The sequence below is a fragment of the Sprattus sprattus genome, assembly GCF_963457725.1.
Source record: "Sprattus sprattus genome assembly, chromosome: 17".
In the NCBI taxonomy this organism is placed as follows: domain Eukaryota; kingdom Metazoa; phylum Chordata; class Actinopteri; order Clupeiformes; family Clupeidae; genus Sprattus; species Sprattus sprattus.
Window position 1 is genome coordinate 805,762 of NC_137915.1, and position 21,848 is coordinate 827,609.

The window sequence follows — 21,848 nt, forward strand, 5'->3', positions numbered from 1 at the left end:
AAACATCGGATCTGGGATGCAATACATATCCAATAAACTCTCACAGTAGCTTTTCCGGTCAGTGCATCATTAGACCATATGTTTCGTTATATAATCCAGAACTCGATTGTAAAAATAATTCTGTATTTAGCGGAATTGGCAGGAAATGTGCCACAACAGCACTGAGTGTCTCAGGCAGTGTGATCGCCTGTCAGTAACGTAATAAAATATAGGCCTGACGATACCAAGAGATGAATTAATATCCAGCTCACTCAGACATTAGACTTTTACACACTCAAACGCTTTTCACTGCTGATACATTTCAAATCATATTCCTGGAAAGCAGACAAGTCCTGCATGGTGTGGTTGTCACCGTGCTGTCACTGTGCTGTCACTGCGGAGGGGACAGAGGGTCCTGCATGGTGTGGTTGTCACCGTGCTGTCACTGTGGAGGGGACAGAGGGTCCTGCATGGTGTGGTTGTCACCGTGCTGTCACTGTGGAGGGGACAGAGGGTCCTCTGGGACCTGAACATGAACATGAATACTCATCAAAGAGCAGCGGGAGTCAATGGGAAAACTACTCGTGGACGGCTTTCTTATCTTAAGTTTCATTTTCCTCCACTTTGTAAAGACATAACTTTTTATTTTCCTCCACTTAAAGACAGTTTAGTATCATGTTTTATTGTGCCAGACGGCACATGTGAACACATCTGGTTCCACAGGTTGGAGTTATGCAGCAGGTTGACTGAAGGTGTGCTCTGCATTCACCATGATTGCAGAGAGAAAGTGAAGAGGCTGACGTATTGAATTATTCTTTAGCAGCAAGCTTAGTTTCTCTGCCAGGAGTCTGTTTTGTAATCATGTCTTGTAAATACGAGTGTCACAGGGATATGCAAATCTATTTATAAGTTCAAAAGAACCGAGGGACTGTGACTGTGCTAAGAGAGTGGAACCGGTATAGGTGTCCAGTATGGCTGTCCAGTATGGGTTCAAGTTTAAGTTCAAGTTTAAGTATTTATATAGCACATTTCACATGTTATACATATACACAATGTGCTTTGAGTGCAGGGAAGACATTCAATTATCTAAAATAAACAAACAAACAAACAAACAAAATAAACAAACAGACTTAGCAAAATAACAAATAAAAGATATATATATGTATAGACATGAAATAAAAACAATAAAATGAATAAAATACAAATAAAAACATAAAATGAAGTGTTAAAAACGAAGACCTATAGTCATGAATAGGCTGAAGAAAATAAAAAAAGTTTTAATTCCCTTTTTAAAAGAGAGAACTAAGTGCGATGACCTTGGGCCTCATTCTCGACCTTTTTCTGTAATTCTTCAGAAATGTTTCTTACACGACTTCGCAAAAACAACGTAAGAGAAACGCTTCCGCTGCATTCCCACACGCTTGAAAATGTGTTCATAAGCAGCCGAAGTCTTCTCAGCTGGGTTCCTTCCGATTAGCTTCTTAGATTGATGCGCGTTCTCGTGAAAGTGGATTTGCATACATACACGCCCTGCCAGCTCATTATTAGGAGACGCAATTTTAGAAACGTGTGCTGTCACAATCTCCCGAATCCACCTCGTAACAGGTGTTCATTAATAAGGTGGAGATATTGTATAACGTTGAACGTCCGAAGTCCGTAAAACACATTTAAGTAGTCACTTTTTTTTTTTAAATCGAAAAATAGGCACCATAGGTGTGAAGACCGGTTCCAAGTACTAGTATAAATTGTAGTCCGTCCTCTCGTCCGAAATGGCCACCATAGGGGTGAAAACTGGCCACCAGTAGTAGTATAAACTGCAATAAATTCATGCCTTAGATCTTAGAGATTGAGCTTAGTGTTTATTTATTTATTCACTTACATTTGCAGTGTTCATGTCATTCACAATCAGTCTCTTAGCAGACGCGGCCTTTGTCCAAAGTGACGTACAAGGGAGAGAACAGTCAAGCTACGAGCCATATAGACTTAGTGTAACAATAAACACTACCTCGTATAATTATGACTATAAATGTGAAACGTAATTGTTAATGATACAAATATTCTCGTATTTATTATTATCATAATTATTTTAATCCGAGGATGTCTGTAGAGTTGACGTGAACGCAATCACCAACGGGTTCTCACAAATTCGCCCGTTAACCCTTTTACTGTAATACGGAGTTTTTTCAAATGTCATTCCTCAACGCGATTCCTGAAATAACCACAAGATGGCCCGTGGAATCGCATTTGAGAAGATTACGGCAGAGTTACGACTGCTATTTCGAGTTCTGAAAGTTGTCTGAAGTTCAGAAGAAAGCACAGAAGAAAAAAATAACGAGAATGCAAATGTTTTCATAAATGTTTCCGAAGTGGAGTTCCTTCTGAAATCCTTCGGAAAGTCTTCCCAACTGCTGTCGAGAATGAGGCCCCTTGACTCCAGAGGTAGACTATTCCAGAGGGTTGGGGCACAGTAACTAAAGGCACCGTGTGCAGCATTGGTGTTTATTCTTGGGGTCGTGAGAAGACATTTATTGGAGGACCTTAAGCAACGCGATGGATCATAAAAATAAATCAAGTCGGAGATATAGGGTGGGGCATATTTTAAACTCAATTCTTTGTGGTACAGGGAGCCAGTGAAGTGATTTAAGAACAGGGGTGATATGATTGAATTATGAAGTTCTATTGACTATTCTAGCAGCTGCATTTTGGATAAGTTAAAGTTTGTTTAACAACCTTTTTTTTCAGACGAGCATAGAGTGCGTTGCAGTAATCTAACCAATTTGAGATAAATGAATTAACTCATTTGTGTGTGTGTGTTTGTGTGGTGTGTGTGTGTGTGTGTGTGTGTGTGTGTGTGTGTGTGTGTGTGTGTGTGTGTGTGTGTGTGTGTGTGTGTGTGTGTAGTGTCCAGTATGGGTGTCCATGATGCGGAGTACCTGAGGTCACTTCTGAGATGCTTTAGATTCAATCCCTGTGGATCCATTTACACACAGCACAGCACAGCACAACAAAATAGACATTAAAAACAACCACACAAGCACAATACAAAAGCTCATGGTGACAAACCCTGTTCTGTGCCTCTTGTGTACGTATTTGGCACACATGTCTGTACTTCGCACGATCAGGCCTTGGCTGGCACTATGGTTGGTACATCATGCCCACTATGCAAAGGCAGTTAATGACGTAGCAAACCCTAATTGCGGGTGCTAGTCCTCTAGTTTCAAAAGCAGAGACACTGTTCCTTTGACTTCCCCGTATTGCTCACGTCCCTCAGGAGAGCATCTCCCCTTCATGGCCTCCCTCCTCCAGAGAGTATGCTTGTTTAGTAGTTGATCTCTCCTGCATAAAGGAGACTCCATCACACCCAGCACATAATAGCCATACCCCATTGTTATTAAGCACACCTTTCCCATTCTTTCAGCGGAAAGGGAAGCCTCCGGGGTTAGGTTTCAGTGTAGCCATACTGTAACTTTGGTACCAAGTCAACAATGAGTTGTTTCCTTTTTTTCTGACAGTGGGTGTTTTAATGTGGCGGGAAACACTATTACCACACTGAGAGGAACACTCACATTTAACACTATTACCACACGGGGGGAAACAGTCATTGTTTCTAGTCAACACTATTGTTTCTAACTATGTTTCTAACTATGTTTTAAACTATGTTTTTAACTATGTTTTTAACTACGTTTTATTATAGGTTGTTCTTAACTATGTTTTTTTACTATGTTTTTTAACCATGTTCTTACTGTGGCACTCTGAGATTCATGTGAATGTAGAGTGAGCTATAAATTAAATTAATTATTATTATTATTATTACCACATTAGGAGAAACAGTCATATCTAACACTATTAGCACACTGAGAGGAACAGTCATATCTAACTTTGACATTACAAAGACTGTGATGGTGAAAGATACGCTAGCCCAGGGGCTAACACACAGGCGTCACACAGCAATAAACACTGTTGAAATGATAACAGTGTCACACATGCTAACGCCACACACAAAAAAGAAGACATTAATCAAGTTGTAGCACAGAACGCTACAGATTAACAGACGCACTAGCTCCAGATTAACAGACACGTTAGCTCCAGATTAGCAGACACGTTAGCTGAATGCAGCCTCGGGTCCAAGGCATGCTGGGAAACATCCAACACATCACAACGCTGTCCTGGAAGTGTAACTAACAGTTATGGCAGCCGAGCTATGAGCTTCCCACCAATGAGTCACTCCGGCGGCCCAGCCCGACAGCGCTGCCAATGGTTTCACCTCACAAACAAGCCGGGACAGAGCCCCCGCAACGCCTACCATTATACAGTATGTGGGCCTAATGCTGCCTCTGGGCCTAGTGCTGCTTCTGCCCAGTGCCTGTTAGCTGAACCTACAGTGAGTGGTTGGACTGGTATTGCTTGACTAGAGTCAATATGTAATGAACTCTGCCCCTGGCTCTATCACACACACACACACACACACACACACACACACACACACACACACACACACACACACACACACACACACACACACAGAGAAACACGCACGCACACACACACACACACACACACACACACACACACACACACACACACACACACACACACACACACACTCAAACAGTCTCCGCCTTATCAGCAGAGAGCAGAGTTTAGCTTGAAGTGTAAGAGCCAGAAGGAGCCTGCGTATTTGTGTCAGTGTATTGCTTATTTCACTGGATACAATTTTCACAGAAACCACAACGTTCATGTTGCCACCATCATATAGTCAAAACATCATGATATTTGGGGATTTTTGGGAGCTCTTATGGGTGGTCAAACTGAAAACCTTGATATAATTGTTTTTTGAAATGTGAAATCACAAATGTATCAGATTTAGATGGCTATTAAGCATAAATATGCTCCAGAGATTCATGGTTTTCAAAATAAAATGTAGTGAGTGTTTGTCTCAATAGCGACACCTTTTGGACAAAGGAATAAAAGTGCCTTTCCAATTTGCCTGAATTATCTCCTGTATCTATGATGATTCTTGGGTCAGACAGCCTACCATCATAATATGCAATAGGTTATGTGACACATTTATGACATAGGTTATGGGACAACAGATTCCTTAAACTGATTGTCCCATGTTGACTAGGCTACGGGCTTCTTTTAATTACGACTTAAATACATGTATTTAGTTTGAAATAACATACCTAAACGTTTATGTAGCCTTATAAAATGTGTAGTAGTTTTATAATATAACAGAACACATAGGCTACATTACGAAGCCTAAACAAAGATGTTAAAACACAGGTCCTTTTAAGTATAGGCCAACACAACTGTATTACACATCGAGCATAGGCCTAATTCAAATACAAAGGCAGACGCGGTTACTGAACTGCGTCGAGTGACAGCAGGGGAGAGTGCCTCCGTATGACAAGCGCAAGACAGAAGCAAATATTTTGGATATTTTAGATAGACGGAAGTTGCTTGGGTTTGTTCGAGGCGTTTGATTGGCCGACCCGGCTGCAGTCTGTTCTCGACGTTTCTACAGCTAGCTATCATATAAAGGCGGCCGGTGACTCCCTATTTTATAATAACGTTCGTGAACTGGAGAAGCAGCTGCATCACCGAACAGACTTTCCAATTTATTATACATTGAATTGAGGTAAGTTTTTCGACATAACGGGGCAAATATATTCAGTTAAGCTGACCAACGGCAGTATTCCAACTGAATTGCACCGGCCTATTATGTAATGTGTCAGAAAACTGAATCGTTCGTGGTGTTTCTATAATGGTAGATAGCAAATGTTCACTGAATTTAGTCTTAACGTTGTATAAATTGTAAAAGGGATTGTCTGACAGTATGGTAAGGTTGTCAAGTTCCGTAAACATTGGCTATCGTTGTCAAACGCATCTGACAGTTGACAGGGAGCCTTTCCCGTCCAGTGAGGGGTGTCGTATGTCAGCTGGCAGCTGGATAAAGATGCTGGCGGTGCTGGTACGCATTGCTGTATCAAGTGCAGTCTTAACGGAAAGGATAACGGAAGACAGACAACCGTTTCTGTTTTTAACGACATTATTATGAATGATCGTAGCCTGGTTGTCACAGCTTCTTGTGGTTTCGTTTTCCAGTTATGTTCGAGAAGGTTCTAGAACAAATCTAAATGATTCAGCGCCCCGTGAGTCGAATCTCTTCGGTGTCAGAGACGTCTGGGTTGGCCAACCGAACAAAATGTTCTAGCACCAAAGGCCTGCTTCGGAACTTATTATGCGAACCGATAACGTTAGCAAGAGAAGTCACACCCTTGCTTCCATTTTAAATCGTTAGTGAATGTTCGGTCTGTGTGTCAGTTGAAACATTTGGACATTAATTAATGTGAACTATATCAAATTACTTTGCTGTTTGACGATACTTTAACGTTTAATGTTAGACGTTACTGAGAAAGTTAACATCTAACATTACCAGTCAGTTGGTTAGTTAGCTAGCGATATCTCTTTTGTTTTTAAACGTGTCCTTGAAATATTATCTAAAGGTACTGACGACCAGACAACGACATAACTGGTAGGTAACGTTAAGACTTTTTCAAGTCAGTGTTCAAACGAAACGAGAGTACGTCAACGATAGTGTTTCAGAGTTAACCTTATGCTGAACTGGGCTGCCAGATGATTTCATTTGTCAGCTGGTCAGTTGGTAAGACACTGGTTTTGACAGGTGCTGCTGGCGGATCACTCACGTCAGATGCAACTGTCGTAGAGTGACAGACAGAGAGGTTAGCTAACTGTATTCCATAGAGGAGGGATGTCATCATTTGTACAGTGAACGCTAACCAAGTTAGAGACCTTAGAAGTCGATCCTTTGGAGTAAATAATTAAGCAACCGCTCCGAGTGTTAAATTTAGCTGTGTGTTACGTTATAGGGAAGGACTGTAGTGCATTAAAACTCTTGCAATTTTCTAGCGCAGGCAACATGTCAAAGGGACCAGCAGTTGGCATTGACCTGGGGACCACCTACTCGTGTGTGGGCGTCTTCCAGCATGGCAAAGTGGAGATCATCGCCAACGACCAGGGAAACAGGACCACGCCCAGCTATGTGGCCTTCACAGACTCAGAAAGATTAATTGGCGATGCTGCAAAAAATCAAGTTGCAATGAACCCAACTAACACAGTCTTTGGTAAGGAACTTATTCTGAACTATCCCCTCTTTAATTCTGGCCAGCTGCAAGACGAATCTTTTTAAAGATTTAGAAAATTTAGAAATTGTATTTACCATGAAAATGCCATTTAAAACGCCCATTTTTAAGAATTCATGAGGTGTATATATTTGAATTATTCTCCCTGCTGCCATAGATGCCAAGCGGCTGATTGGCCGGCGGTTCGACGACGCTGTGGTGCAGTCGGACATGAAGTACTGGCCCTTCACCGTCGTCAACGACTCCACACGGCCCAAAGTGCAGGTCGACTACAAGGGTGAGACCAAGGCCTTCTACCCGGAGGAGATCTCCTCCATGGTGCTGGTCAAGATGAAGGAGATCGCTGAGGCCTACCTGGGGAAAGTGAGTACAGTCCCCTCATCAAATTACCCTTTAAAGTCAAAGTCAAAGTATTTTTATTTGTCACATACATATAGGTAGCCTATAAGTGTAGTGAAATGCTTGTTCCACTGACTCCATTTGCTTTAAGCAGGTGTGCTCCTTCAGGCTTGAGGTTTTGATAATAATAATAATAATAATAATACAAATAATTATAATAATAATATTAATAATAAAACGTTTTTATACAGCACCTGCCATGCAAAAGAATGCAGCTCAAAGTGCTTTGATGAAGAGATCCCTGCCATTGACAGTCCTGTCTGGACCGGGGGAAGTAATTGGAGGCTTTATTGCCCTAATGGCAGCTCTCTGTGTTTCCCTGCAGACTGTTACGAACGCCGTTGTCACCGTGCCCGCCTACTTCAACGACTCGCAGCGCCAGGCCACCAAAGACGCCGGCACCATCTCCGGCCTGAACGTGCTGAGAATCATCAACGAGCCCACAGCTGCTGCCATCGCCTATGGCCTGGACAAGAAGGTAGGGCAAGGACCAATTGCAGCGCGTCTACTTCCTCTACACACTTCTACTACGGAAGGACGTTTAGCACTCTCATGCACACTTGCACATTTTGCATTACAATGTATTTGTCTTCCTCCTTTCTTGTGTGAAACTAACTTTTTTTTAGAAATGTTCTCTGCATTAACTTACTAATCAGTTTTGGAACCAATAGGTTTTGATGGGAATCCAGTTATACCGGTTCATCCACTCGTGTTCTGACTGAAGTTTGTGCTTCCTGTGTTGTCAGGTTGGTGCAGAGAGGAATGTGCTCATCTTCGACCTGGGTGGTGGCACCTTCGACGTTTCCATCTTGACGATCGAGGACGGCATCTTTGAGGTGAAGTCGACAGCCGGAGACACCCATCTGGGTGGTGAGGACTTTGACAACCGCATGGTCAACCACTTCATCTCCGAGTTCAAGCGCAAATACAAGAAGGACATCAGTGACAATAAGCGTGCCGTGCGTCGTCTGCGCACCGCCTGCGAGAGGGCCAAGCGCACCCTCTCCTCCAGCACCCAGGCCAGCATCGAGATCGACTCGCTGTACGAGGGCGTCGACTTCTACACGTCCATCACCAGGGCCCGCTTCGAGGAGCTCAACGCAGACCTGTTCCGCGGCACGCTGGACCCCGTGGAGAAGTCGCTCAGGGACGCCAAGATGGACAAGGCCCAGATCCACGACATCGTGCTGGTGGGCGGGTCCACACGCATCCCAAAGATCCAGAAGCTGCTGCAGGACTTCTTCAACGGCAAGGAGCTCAACAAGAGCATCAACCCTGACGAGGCCGTGGCTTACGGAGCAGGTGAGAAGGCTGCTTTAAACTCCAGTAGGTTACGGAGCAGGTGAGAAAGCTGCGTTAAACTTTAGTAGGTTATTTGAAAACCTGATGGAGAGAGAACTGAAACTAAAGTAGTTTTACAGAAGAGGGTAGTCAAAGGATCATTCCAGCAACACTGACGTCTGTTTGTGTGTGTGTGTGTGTGTGTGTGTGTGTGTTTGCAGCTGTCCAGGCGGCCATCTTGTCTGGAGACAAGTCTGAGAACGTGCAGGACCTGTTGTTGCTGGACGTCACTCCACTGTCCCTGGGTATCGAGACGGCCGGCGGCGTCATGACGACGCTCATCAAGAGAAACACCACCATCCCCACCAAACAGACTCAGACCTTCACCACCTACTCTGACAACCAGCCTGGAGTGCTCATCCAGGTGGGTCCACCAGCATACTGTATATAATAATAATAATAATAATAATAATTAATTTATAATTATTTTTAACTCACTTTTCATTCAAATGAATCACAGAGTGCCTATATACATAGTAATCACTCCTCTACTAACGTTAGACGTGAAATATATGCAGTCTTGAAGATAGTCCCATTTAAATGGGTTTTGCGCTCACGCAGGTATATGAGGGTGAGAGGGCTATGACGAAGGACAATAACCTCCTGGGGAAGTTCGAGCTGACGGGGATCCCCCCAGCCCCCCGCGGCGTGCCCCAGATCGAGGTCACCTTTGACATCGACGCCAACGGCATCATGAACGTCTCCGCTGTGGACAAGAGCACCGGCAAGGAGAACAAGATCACAATCACCAACGACAAAGGTACAGGATTAGGGAGGGCGTATGCCAAGCACTCAAACCTGCTCTAAACTCACTCTTTGTATCTGTTACCTTGTTTCCACCGACGGCCGGTGCCTTATTTGGCACCAGTGTTGCGCGTTTCGACCAAAATTTTGCTGGTGCTGAGAATCCAGCACCAGCACGGCTCCCTGAAGTTGCTGTGCCCAAAATCGGACACCACGTATGTCACAGAGGTTATGGGCGGAGCTATCCCACCAGCAACAGAAATTTACGGCGCCATTTTTTGTTTTCAACCGTCAACCAAGATAATGAGTGAAAACGGCGAAAACATCTAAAATACATCTAGCAGTGGACCACGACTGAAATAAATACCTTGGTAGCGATTTGGTCATCAATAGAAATGCAAGACAAAATTGAAAAGGCAGTAAGGAAAGCTAAAATATATGAGGAAAGACGAGGAGAGTTGGAGATAGCGAGGTTCAAAAGGACAACAGACCTTATAACAAAACACATTAAAAATAATAAAGAAAGCTTTCATCTATCAGGTACGGCCTGTGTGGATTCGAGGTATATGCGTTCAGGCCACTCAAACCTGCTCTAAACTCACACTTTGTGTCTGTGTGTGTGTGTGTGTGTGTGTGTGTTCAGGGCGCCTCAGCAAAGAGGATATTGAGCGCATGGTGCAAGACGCTGAGAAGTACAAGTCTGAGGACGATACGCAGCGTGAGAAGGTGTCCTCCAAGAACGGCCTGGAGTCCTACGCCTTCAACATGAAGTCCACCGTGGAGGACGAGAAGCTGAAGGGCAAGATCAGCGACGAGGACAAGCAGAAGATCCTCGACAAGTGCACCGAGGTCATCAGCTGGCTCGACAAGAACCAGGTAAACACCAGAAACCCACCATCTATAGATACATTACACACCAGAAACCCCACCATCTATAGATACATTAAGATAGAAACCCCACCATCTATAGATACATTACACACCAGAAACCCCACCATCTATAGATACATTAAGATAGAAACCCCACCATATATAGATACATTAAGATAGAAACCCCACCATCTATAGATACATTAAGATAGAAACCCACCATCTATAGATACATTAAGATAGAAACCCCACCATCTATAGATACATTACACACCAGAAACCCCACCATCTATAGATACATTAAGATAGAAACCCCACCATATATAGATACATTAAGATAGAAACCCCACCATCTATAGATACATTACACACCAGAAACCCCACCATCTATAGATACATTAAGATAGAAACCCCACCATATATAGATACATTAAGATAGAAACCCCACCATATATAGATACATTAAGATAGAAACCCCACCATATATAGATACATTAAGATAGAAACCCCACCATCTATAGATACATTACACACCAGAAACCCCACCATATATAGATACATTAAGATAGAAACCCCACCATATATAGATACATTAAGATGAAGGAGTTAGACAAGCTGTCATAAACCCCACCATATATAGATACATTAAGATGAAGGAGTTAGACAAGCTGTCATAAACCACACCATATATAGATACATTAAGATGAAGGAGTTTCACAAGCTGTCATAAACCCCACCATATATAGATACATTAAGATGAAGGAGTTTGACAAGCTGTCATAAACCCCACCATATATAGATACATTAAGATGAAGGAGTTAGACAAGCTGTCATAAACCCCACCATCTATAGATACATTAAGATGAAGGAGTTAGACAAGCTGTCATAAACCCCACCATCTATAGATACATTAAGATGAAGGAGTTAGACAAGCTGTCATAAACCCCACCATCTATAGATACATTAAGATGGAGGAGTTTCACAAGCTGTCATAAACCCCACCATATATAGATACATTAAGATGGAGGAGTTTCACCCCACCATATATAGATACATTAAGATGAAGGAGTTTCACAAGCTGTCATAAACCCCACCATATATAGATACATTAAGATGAAGGAGTTTCACCCCACCATCTATGGATACATTAAGATGATGGAGTTAGACAAGCTGTCATAAACCCCACCATCTATAGATACATTAAGATGAAGGAGTTTCACAAGCTGTCATAATATGGAATGGACACACTGTGAGGGAGGTGTAAGTGTGTGTGTGTGTTGAGTGTGTGTGTGTGTGAGTAAGGTGTGTGTGAGTGTGAGTGAGGTGTGTGAGTGTGTGTGTTGAGTGACTGAGGTGTGTGTGTGTGTGAGTGAGGTGTGTGTGTGTGAGTGACTGAGGTGTGAGTGTGTGTGTGAGTGAGGTGTGTGTGAGTGAGGTGTGTGTGAGTTAGTGTGTGTGTGTGTGTGTTGAGTGTGTACATGAGCTTCATTAACACACGTGTGTGTCCGCTGCAGAGTGCTGAGAAGGAGGAGTTTGAGCACCACCAGAAGGAGCTGGAGAAGGTGTGTAACCCCATCATCACCAAGCTGTACCAGAGCGCAGGGGGGGTGCCGGGGGGCATGCCCGAGGGGATGCCTGCTGGGTTTGGGGGTGCGGGCGCCGCGCCAGGAGGAGGAGGATCATCCGGACCAACCATCGAGGAGGTCGACTAAAGCATTCCACTGCCCTCCCCTCTCCACACACACACACACACACACACACACACACGCACGCACGCACGCACTCGTTTGCCCACATACACAAACAGCCGGCGCATGTTTTGTTTGCGTGAGACCCTTTCCTGAAGTGTGTTCTTTCCTAAGCATTACCCATCCCAGTGTGTGAGGCAGAGTGTGCAGAAGCTGCGCCCCTCTAAAAGACTTTCAGAGGCGTATGAGCATCTGATGGCTCATCCCTTTCCTCTTTCATCCCTTTGATTTCTCCAGCATGGGTCTCCTTTCTTTTCTTTTCTTTTTTTTACTCACAAAGTGTGCTATGTTGTGTTAGCACTTTGCAATGTTTACGTTGATCTTAACTAAATAAATGATTTGGCTGTTTAATTGTGTGGCTCTGTGAACTTTGATTCAGTTTGTAGAGGTGACCAATGAAACAGGTCTTCATTCAGATTTGCACCAGTATGAGTGCTTGTAAGAGCAAGACTGTTGTCTATGTATCCTGAGAGAAATGGTGATGGACAGACTATAATCCTTTGTATTATTATTTTATTTAATTTAAGATTATAATCCTTTGACAATCTGCAACATATTCATCGAAGAGCACAACTGGCCATGGATTTATTTGTCCATGTCCTACAACATGGATGAGCTATGACAAGGTATCCAATCCTATGAAATGACAGTCCAAACAGGCGGAATGAAACATGATTTATGTCATTTATTAGTTTATAGTTTAGGTAGTTCACAGTAAACGGCAGTGCTGAAACTTGGAGTGTGATGCGTTTGACGGACCCATCAGAGTAGAACTTCCTGAAGAGAACGTTGCGTTGGAACTCTTCTAGCGGGAGCCGGAGTTCCGTGGACACTCGTGCATCCGGTAGGCACACATATAGAAGATACCTGCAGGGCAGATAGATAGATAGATAGAAAGATAGATAGGTAGATAGAAAGATAGATACTTTATTAATCCCGTGGGTATTCTGGTATCATGCAGCTCTCTCATATTTACAATAATTACAAACAATATGTACAGACAAGACGACACAATACAAACAATACAATACAGCTATGTCCAGTGTAGGATGAAGGATGTATAGTGCAAAACAGTGTAGTCATATAGTTATAGTTTTATGGCAGCTGGGACAAAGGAGGTTAATTTGATCTCTTGTCATACAGTCTCCTTCACACACATGGAAATCACCACTTTATGCAGCTACCTCAGGTGAACTCACTCAACATTATGCAGCTACCTCAGGTGAACTCACTCAACAATATGCAGCTACCTCAGGTGGACTGAACTCAACATTATGCAGCTACCTCAGGTGAACACACTCACTCAACATTATGCAGCTACCTCAGGTGAACTGAACTCAACATTATGCAGCTACCTCAGGTGAACACACTCACTCAACATTATGCAGCTACCTCAAGTGAACTGAACTCACTCAACATTATGCAGCTACCTCAGGTGAACTGAACTCACTCAACATTATGCAGCTACCTCAGGTGAACTCACTCAACATTATGCAGCTACCTCAGGTGAACTGAACTCAACATTATGCAGCTACCTCAGGTGAACTCACTCAACATTATGCAGCTACCTCAGGTGAACTGAACTCAACATTATGCAGCTACCTCAGGTGAACTGAACTCAACATTATGCAGCTACCTCAGGTGAACTCACTCAACATTAGGCAGCTACCTCAGGTGAACTCACTCAACATTATGCAGCTACCTCAGGTGAACTCACTCAACATTATGCAGCTACCTCAGGTGAACTCACTCAACATTATGCAGCTACCTCAGGTGAACTCACTCACTCAACATTAGGCAGCTACCTCAGGTGAACTGAACTCACTCACTCAACATTATGCAGCTACCTCAGGTGAACTCACTCAACATTATGCAGCTACCTCAGGTGAACTCACTCAACATTATGCAGCTACCTCAGGTGAACTCACTCAACATTATGCAGCTACCTCAGGTGAACACATACACACACAACATTATGCAGCTACCTCAGGTGAACTGAACTCACTCAACATTATGCAGCTACCTCAGGTGAACTGAACTCACTCAACATTATGCAGCTACCTCAGGTGAACTCACTCAACATTATGCAGCTACCTCAGGTGAACTCACTCAACATTATGCAGCTACCTCAGGTGAACTGAACTCACTCACTCAACATTATGCAGCTACCTCAGGTGAACTGAACTCACTCAACATTATGCAGCTACCTCAGGTGAACACACTCAACATTATGCAGCTACCTCAGGTGAACTCACTCAACATTATGCAGCTACCTCAGGTGAACATACACACACAACATTAGGCAGCTACCTCAGGTGAACACACACACACAACATTAGGCAGCTACCTCAGGTGAACACACACACACAACATTATGCAGCTACCTCAGGTGAACACACACACACAACATTAGGCAGCTACCTCAGGTGAACTCACTCAACATTAGGCAGCTACCTCAGGTGAACTCACTCAACATTATGCAGCTACCTCAGGTGAACTCACTCAACATTATGCAGCTACCTCAGGTGAACTCACTCAACATTATGCAGCTACCTCAGGTGAACTCACTCAACATTATGCAGCTACCTCAGGTGAACTCACTCAACATTAGGCAGCTACCTCAGGTGAACTCACTCAACATTATGCAGCTACCTCAGGTGAACTGAACTCACTCAACATTATGCAGCTACCTCAGGTGAACTCACTCAACATTATGCAGCTACCTCAGGTGAACTCACTCACTCAACATTATGCAGCTACCTCAGGTGAACACACTCAATAATAATAATAATAATATAAATAAGAAAAACTGTATTTATATAGCACCTTTCTTGCAAAAGAATGCAGCTCAAAGTGCAATTATTAACATTATGTCGCAGTATTGTGGGTTGTTCACCTGAGAAGAAGGTGAGCACCACAGACACCCAGCCCATGATATACGACCAGGAGAAGCGCCAGTTTCCGTATCGTTTCCCGTAGTAGTTGACCGTCACTCCCGTGTACACAGCCATGGCCAGCAGCACAAAGAAGCCTGAACAGGAAGGAAGACGCAGGGCGCATACACACACACACACACACACACACACACACACATGCGCAGGAAGATGCAGGGTGTAAAATCAGGACCTTTTCAAACATTTAGAGAGAAATTCATGTCAAATCATTCAGTAACTTCCAGAAGTAACATTTTACTGTAATGCAAAATTGTTAAATAATATAAATGTTAAATGCTAAAAGCTAAATGTAAATGTAAAGTGCTAAATGTAAATATGACATGTAAATGTAAAATGACTTGAAAACAGAATATTACAATACTTACGGTAATTGAACATAGTCAATGTAATTGAACATTTAACGTTTAACATTTACATTTACATTTACATTTATCATTTTACATTTACATTAAGATTTAACATTTGTATTATTTTGCAATTTTGCATTACAGCAAAAAGGTTTCTCTTGGAAAAGTAACTTCATGTGTACAAAAACTGAGCAGGATTGAGCAACGTGCAACATTACAAATGGCACCCCGTAATGGTCATGCCTGAGTTTAAGGACTAAACCAGAGATTTGGGTTGTGTGATGTTTTAAGCTCAGATATTTTAGTTCACAGCTGTGTGGCCTTCCAAAATGTGTTCAATAATTGTGTTCAATAACTGCAACACAAAGAAACATGAATTAAAAATGATGTGACCGTGACAGTGGAAGGTGTTTGATATCAGCAGACTTGACGGGAGCTTAAGGTCGGCCATTTTATTCAGGACCCCAGATCTTGCAGGCACTCACAGGAGATGAAGAAGAGAATTCCAGAGGTGAAGGGGTGTGTGTGTGTGTGTGTGTGTGTGTGCGTGTGTGTGTGTGGCACTCACAGGAGATGAAGAAGAGGATCCCGGAGGTGAAGGTGTGTGTGTGTGTGTGTGTGTGTGTGTGTGTGGCGCTCACAGGAGATGAAGAAGAGGATCCCAGAGGTGAAGGTGTGTGTGTGTGTGTGTGTGTGTGTGTGGCACTCACAGGAGATGAAGAAGAGGATCCCAGAGGTGAAGGTGTGTGTGTGTGTGTGTGTGTGTGTGTGTGTGTGTGTGTGGCGCTCACAGGAGATGAAGAAGAGGATCCCAGAGGTGAAGGTGTGTGTGTGTGTGTGTGTGTGTGGCGCTCACAGGAGATGAAGAAGAGGATTCCGGAGGTGAAGGTTTTGTCGAAGCCTTGGAAGGAGGAGTAGTGTATGAAGGCCATGACCCCGATGACGAGACCGAAGAAGCAGGCTAGGATGGAGAGGATCATGAAGGCCCTGGTGGCGTCCCAGTAGGCTGAGGACACACAGGTGGGAAAACACTTTACAACCTTGTGTGTGTGTGTGTGTGTGTGTGTGTGTGTCCCAGTAAGCTGAGGACACACAGGCGGGGAACACTTTACAACACTTTACAACCACCAGTACATGGGCACTGACTATATGATGGTGTGTGTGTGTGTGTGTGTCGTGTCGTGTGTGTGGCTGGCTTATCTATGCTGTGTGTGTGTGTGTGTGTGTGATGGTGGCGTAGTTAGCACCAGTACGTGGGCACTGCCGACATGATGGTGGCATAGTTAGCACCTTGATCTACCAGTTGATCTATGGCAGTGGTTCCCAAACTAGTTACAGTCCCGTACCCTTTCAGACATTCATTCTCCAGATACGTACCCCCCCCCCCCCCCCCCGTTCTTTTTCATGTTTGTAACCGCCACCGCTGCCACCACGCCCCCTCCCCCCGCACACATATTCAGCCTATAACACTTGAAACTGTCATAGTAGCTCACTAACCTACCTGTAGATATTTTTGTCAGTGTAATTATTTCACTGAATATGGGTAAACATAAGTATTTTTGGCAATGCATCTTGGCTATTCAGACTATTTAAGATTTCATGTCTATTTATAGCGTAGTTTGAAAATGTAATGGGCTTGTTCACTTTTGAACCACTTTGCGTACCCCAGTTTGGGAACCAATGACCAATGATGTGGGCTCCACCACATGAATCAAAGAGAGTGTGTCATGCATGTGTGTGGTGTGTGCTTGTGTGCGCGGCTGTCTTGTGTGTGTGGCTGGCGTGTGTGTTGGTCGTGTGTGTGGCTGGCTTATCTATGCTGTGTGTGTGTGTGGCTTACCTGTGCTGTGTGTCGTGTGTGTGTGTGTGTGTGTGTGTGTGTGTGTGTGTGTGTGTGTGTCTTACCTATGCTGTCTGTGTGGGTCATGCACTTCCCAGGGACACAGTAGCGCCACAGGCCCTGGTGCATGTTGTTGTTGGAGTGGCGGTACTGCATCCAGTAATCCGTCGCCGTAGAAACCACCAGGAGGATGTTGGACACCCCCGCGCAGAATAACCCTCCTCCCATGAAACTGTACATCCTGAAACTAGAGACAGAGACACACACACACACACACACACACACACACACACACACACACACACACACACACACACACACACACACTTGATGACATGAGGCACAGAATAACCCTCCTCCCATGAAACTACATCCTGAAACTAGGCGCACACACACACGCACACAAACTCACGCACACAAACTCACGCACGCACACACACGCGCGCACACACACACACACACATGCGCGAACACACACACACACACACACACACACACACACACACACACACACACGCACGCATCTGCATGATGACATGTGGCACATACAGACCACATGTTGGGTTCTGACATCCACAGCACATTTTAGACAAAAACTGGACAAGTCATGAGGACCAACATTCCACCAAATCACATCCCCAGTCATGGTACATCTCCAACACACACACACACACACAACCTCCCCAGTCATGGTACAACTCCCACAAAACCACCACATTTAATCTATGTTCCTCTCTCCCACACATGTTCATAGAGTAGTCACAGGTGTTAGAGTGGACACATGAACTTTAGCTGTCCACAGTCCAACCCCGTCCCCTGGTCGCCATGGCAGCGCTGAGAGCCACAGAGCCGGTGACGGACCAGGAGGTACGGCACAGAAAGCCCCGTGCCGCCATCTTCATCTTCATCTTACGGCAAAAACTCCTCAACCAAAAAACAAGCCACAGCTGCGAAGAGCTTTACAAGAACAATGATGACGTACCTCGACTTTATTCGGACTGAGATTCCGAAAATTAAAAGGGCAGATTTCTCGGACCAAATCCCACGCTGCTCAATAATGCCCCGCCAGGCAGATTCTCGTCTGCTTTGGCAGCGTGGCGAGGAGGACGGGGGCACAAAGGACCCACGGGGCGGCAGCCAATCAGAGCCGGCGGCGCCGCGCTTCAGGGAATCTGCTGAAAACACAAAACCATTTAGGGAGCGCCAGCCCCGGGGAATACTGATGACCAAGTGCTTTTGATTGACAGTCTGGGAATGGAAGCCCCCCCCCGATGGGTGGATAGAGGAGGCCACACACACACACACTGATGGGTGGATAGAGGAGGCCAAATGTGTTCTGTTCAACCGAGGCGCAAACACACACACACACACACACACACACACACACACACACACTGATGGATGGAAAGAACAGGGCAAATATGTTCTGTTCAACAGAGGCACACACACACACACTGATGGGTGGATAGAGCAGGCCAAATATGCTACGTTCAACAGAGGCACACACAAACACACACACACACACACACACACACACACACACACTGATGGATGGATGGATAGAACAGGCCAAATGTGTTCTGTTCAACAGAGGTTGGGGTTAACACGTCTGTCTAACAGTAATCTTTCCCTTTGGTCTGGAGTGAAAAGGACTTTTAACACAGGGCAGTGGTCATAGGTCCACACATCACACACACACACACACACACACACACACACTGTCTCTTTACACACTCTCTCTTTACAGGGCAGGAGTCATAGGTCCACACTGCTTCGTGTAGATTTAACAGAATCAGAACACGCTATCACTCTGGACAAAGATTTAACTGAATCAGAACACGCTATCACTCTGGACAAAGATTTAACAGAATCAGAACACGTATCACTCTGGACAAAGATTTAACTGAAAGAGACCCAGTTTGGTCACGCGTGACAGACATTAGCTCACAGAAGACAACAGGGGTCAGGGGTCAAATAAATGCACTAGAAACTTAACTTCACGAGTTTGAAAACAATTTTAATGATGAGATTTAATTTAGAGGTCACAAGTATGAAAACTTATTTTAATGATGAGATTAAATTAAGAGGTCATTAGTCCTTCATACAGTCAGTCCAAACACATGACACTTGTGTCACACTATGACCCTTAGTAACACAGACAACCCTAAGTAAACCCAGAAAACAAGATGGAGCTCCCAGCCGCACTTGAAGAGAACATGTGTGGTGACATTCATCATGGAAAGACTTCTAATGCCACACACACACACACACACACACACACACACACACACACACACACACACACACACACACACATAAAGACACACACATACACACACATACACACGCACACACACACACACACCCTCTTACATTTACAACATTTACAATGTTTCATTCAACAAATGGTGATTTATAAATGGGAGTCCTTTGAGAGTGCCGGGCCATGGCTGCTAAGGCTTCAGCGCAGTAGGACACACAGATCCCAGAACAGTCCGCTCCGGCCAACATGTCCATCTGTCTCCATGACAACCCGCTGAAGGTGTGTGGAACACTGACACTGCAGTGATCCTCTGATCAGTAAGCATCTTCACTGGGCCACGCTGCTGTTGTCACTGATGCATCAGGGGCGAGTGTGTGTGTGTGTGTGTGTGAGTGTGTGTGTATATGTGTGTGTATGTGTGTGTGTGGGTCTGCATGTGTGTGTGTGTGTGTGTGTGTTTGTGTGTCTGCATGTGTGTGTGTGTCTGCGTGTGTGTGTGTCTGCGTGTGTGCGTGCCTGCGTGCGTGCGTGTGTGTGTTTGTGTCTGCATGTGAGTGTGTGTGAGTGTGTGTGTGTCTGTGTGTGTCTGCATTTGTGTGTGTGAGTGTGCGTGTGTGTGCGTGTGTGTGTGTGTGTGTGTGTGTGTGTGTGTGTGTGTGTGTGTGAGTGTGTGAATGTGTGTGTGTGAATGTGTGTGTGTGTGCGTGTGTGTGTGTGTCAGCAGGGCCGTACGAGTCTCCCATGCTCATATCCACTCCTGAGATGACGTGTTACTCCCCGTTACACCGGGCGCCTGGCTTTGAGGACCGCAACCGGTCATAGTGCTGACTCCTCTCTCTGCCCTCCTCCTCTTCTTCCTCCTCCTCCTCCTCCTCCTCCTCCAGCCCCTCGAACTCATATTCATCACCGGAGCAGTCCGTCAGGTCCTCCTCTTCCTCCTCTTCCTCCAGTAGGGCACGCCTCATCGCCAGCATGGCCGACTCCGACCTCAGTGCCGACGCCCCCTCCCCTGGAGAGAACACACACACACACACACACACACGCACACACGCACACACGCACACACGCACACACGCACACACGCACACACGCACACACGCACACACGCACACACGCACACACTCACACACTCACACACACACACGCACACGCACGCACACACACACACAGACATAGACACACACACACACACACCGCACGCACGCACATACATACATAGACACACACACACACACACACACACACACACACAGACATAGACACCCACACACACACACACACACACAAACACACACGCACGCACGCACGCACACACACACACGGACATAGACACCCACACAAAACACAGACAGAGACACACACACACACACACACACACACACACACACACACACACACACACACCGCACGCACGCACATACATACATAGACACACACACACACACACACACACACACACACACACACACACACACACACAGACACCCACACACACACACACACAAAGACACACACACACACACACACAAACTTGAGAACTTGAACCAGACCTGACCTAAGAGTGTTCAAAACTAAACTAGCTGCCCATCTCTAGAATGTCTGTACTGAGAGATCACAGCACAGCATCCTGGGAAATGTAGTGTTATGAGGCTGGCTCTCACCCTCTGAGGTGTTGGGGGCCTGGCCTGTTGCTAGGGCGGAGGTCCCCGTTGCTAGGGGATGGGGCCAGAAGCGCTGGGTGGATCGATGCCGGGACTTCATCTTCTTGGCCTTAGGGGCGGGGTCAGGGTTACTGGCGTCTAACATGGGCTGGAGGATCCTTCGCCGAGCGTTGATGAACCTACAGAGACACACACACACACACACACACACACACACACACACACACACACAAATAAAAGGTATACATATATGACATAATAGATATAATATATATATATATATATATATAGATATAATATATATATGACATAATAGACATTATAGGTATACATATACAGTATGATGTTATAGATATACATATATGACCTAATAGGTAAACATATACATACATATATGACATAATAGGTAAACATATACATACATATATGACATAATAGGTCAACATATTTATATATATGACATAAAAGGTAAACATATGTTCCCTTTAATATTCATTTTTTTCAGCAGTAGTCTTGTGACGTCTGTCCTCGCCTCCTGT

At 44.7% G+C, this 21,848-nt stretch overlaps 3 protein-coding genes across 4 annotated transcripts in view; 1 reads left to right on the plus strand and 2 right to left on the minus strand.

Annotated features, from left to right (window-relative positions):
- The first annotated feature begins 5,501 nt into the window (after window positions 1-5,501).
- Window positions 5,502-12,481, plus strand: hspa8b (heat shock protein family A (Hsp70) member 8b). Of its 2 annotated transcripts, none has more exons than XM_080855722.1 (9): window positions 5,502-5,617; window positions 6,910-7,124; window positions 7,300-7,505; window positions 7,867-8,019; window positions 8,288-8,843; window positions 9,044-9,246; window positions 9,444-9,642; window positions 10,270-10,502; window positions 12,011-12,481. In XM_080855722.1, the coding sequence occupies exons 2-9, from the start codon at window positions 6,920-6,922 to the stop codon at window positions 12,206-12,208; spliced, it is 1,953 nt and encodes a 650-aa protein (XP_080711848.1). In that variant the 5' UTR covers window positions 5,502-5,617; window positions 6,910-6,919; the 3' UTR covers window positions 12,209-12,481. The 2 variants fall into 2 exon arrangements, with proteins under 2 accessions (XP_080711848.1, XP_080711849.1); XM_080855723.1 differs by having other exon boundaries at window positions 5,572-5,617; window positions 6,915-7,124.
- Window positions 12,482-13,049: 568 nt separating this feature from the next.
- lim2.3 (lens intrinsic membrane protein 2.3) lies at window positions 13,050-17,625 on the minus strand (the record flags this gene model as incomplete). The annotated part of the gene is made up of 4 exons (XM_080855725.1): window positions 13,050-13,111; window positions 15,141-15,275; window positions 16,402-16,551; window positions 17,451-17,625. 4 exons carry the CDS (start codon window positions 17,623-17,625, stop codon window positions 13,050-13,052), a joined length of 522 nt encoding a protein of 173 aa, XP_080711851.1.
- A 2,793-nt stretch (window positions 17,626-20,418) lies between these two features.
- Window positions 20,419-21,848, minus strand: part of LOC308378213 (homeobox protein PKNOX2-like) — a gene marked incomplete at both ends in the record, with an annotated part of 18,817 nt that continues 17,387 nt past the window's right edge. The window contains 2 exons of the mRNA XM_080855072.1: window positions 20,419-20,657; window positions 21,310-21,488. Of these exons, the coding sequence (XP_080711198.1) occupies window positions 20,419-20,657; window positions 21,310-21,488 (418 nt within the window). The remainder of the gene's footprint in view (window positions 20,658-21,309; window positions 21,489-21,848) is intronic.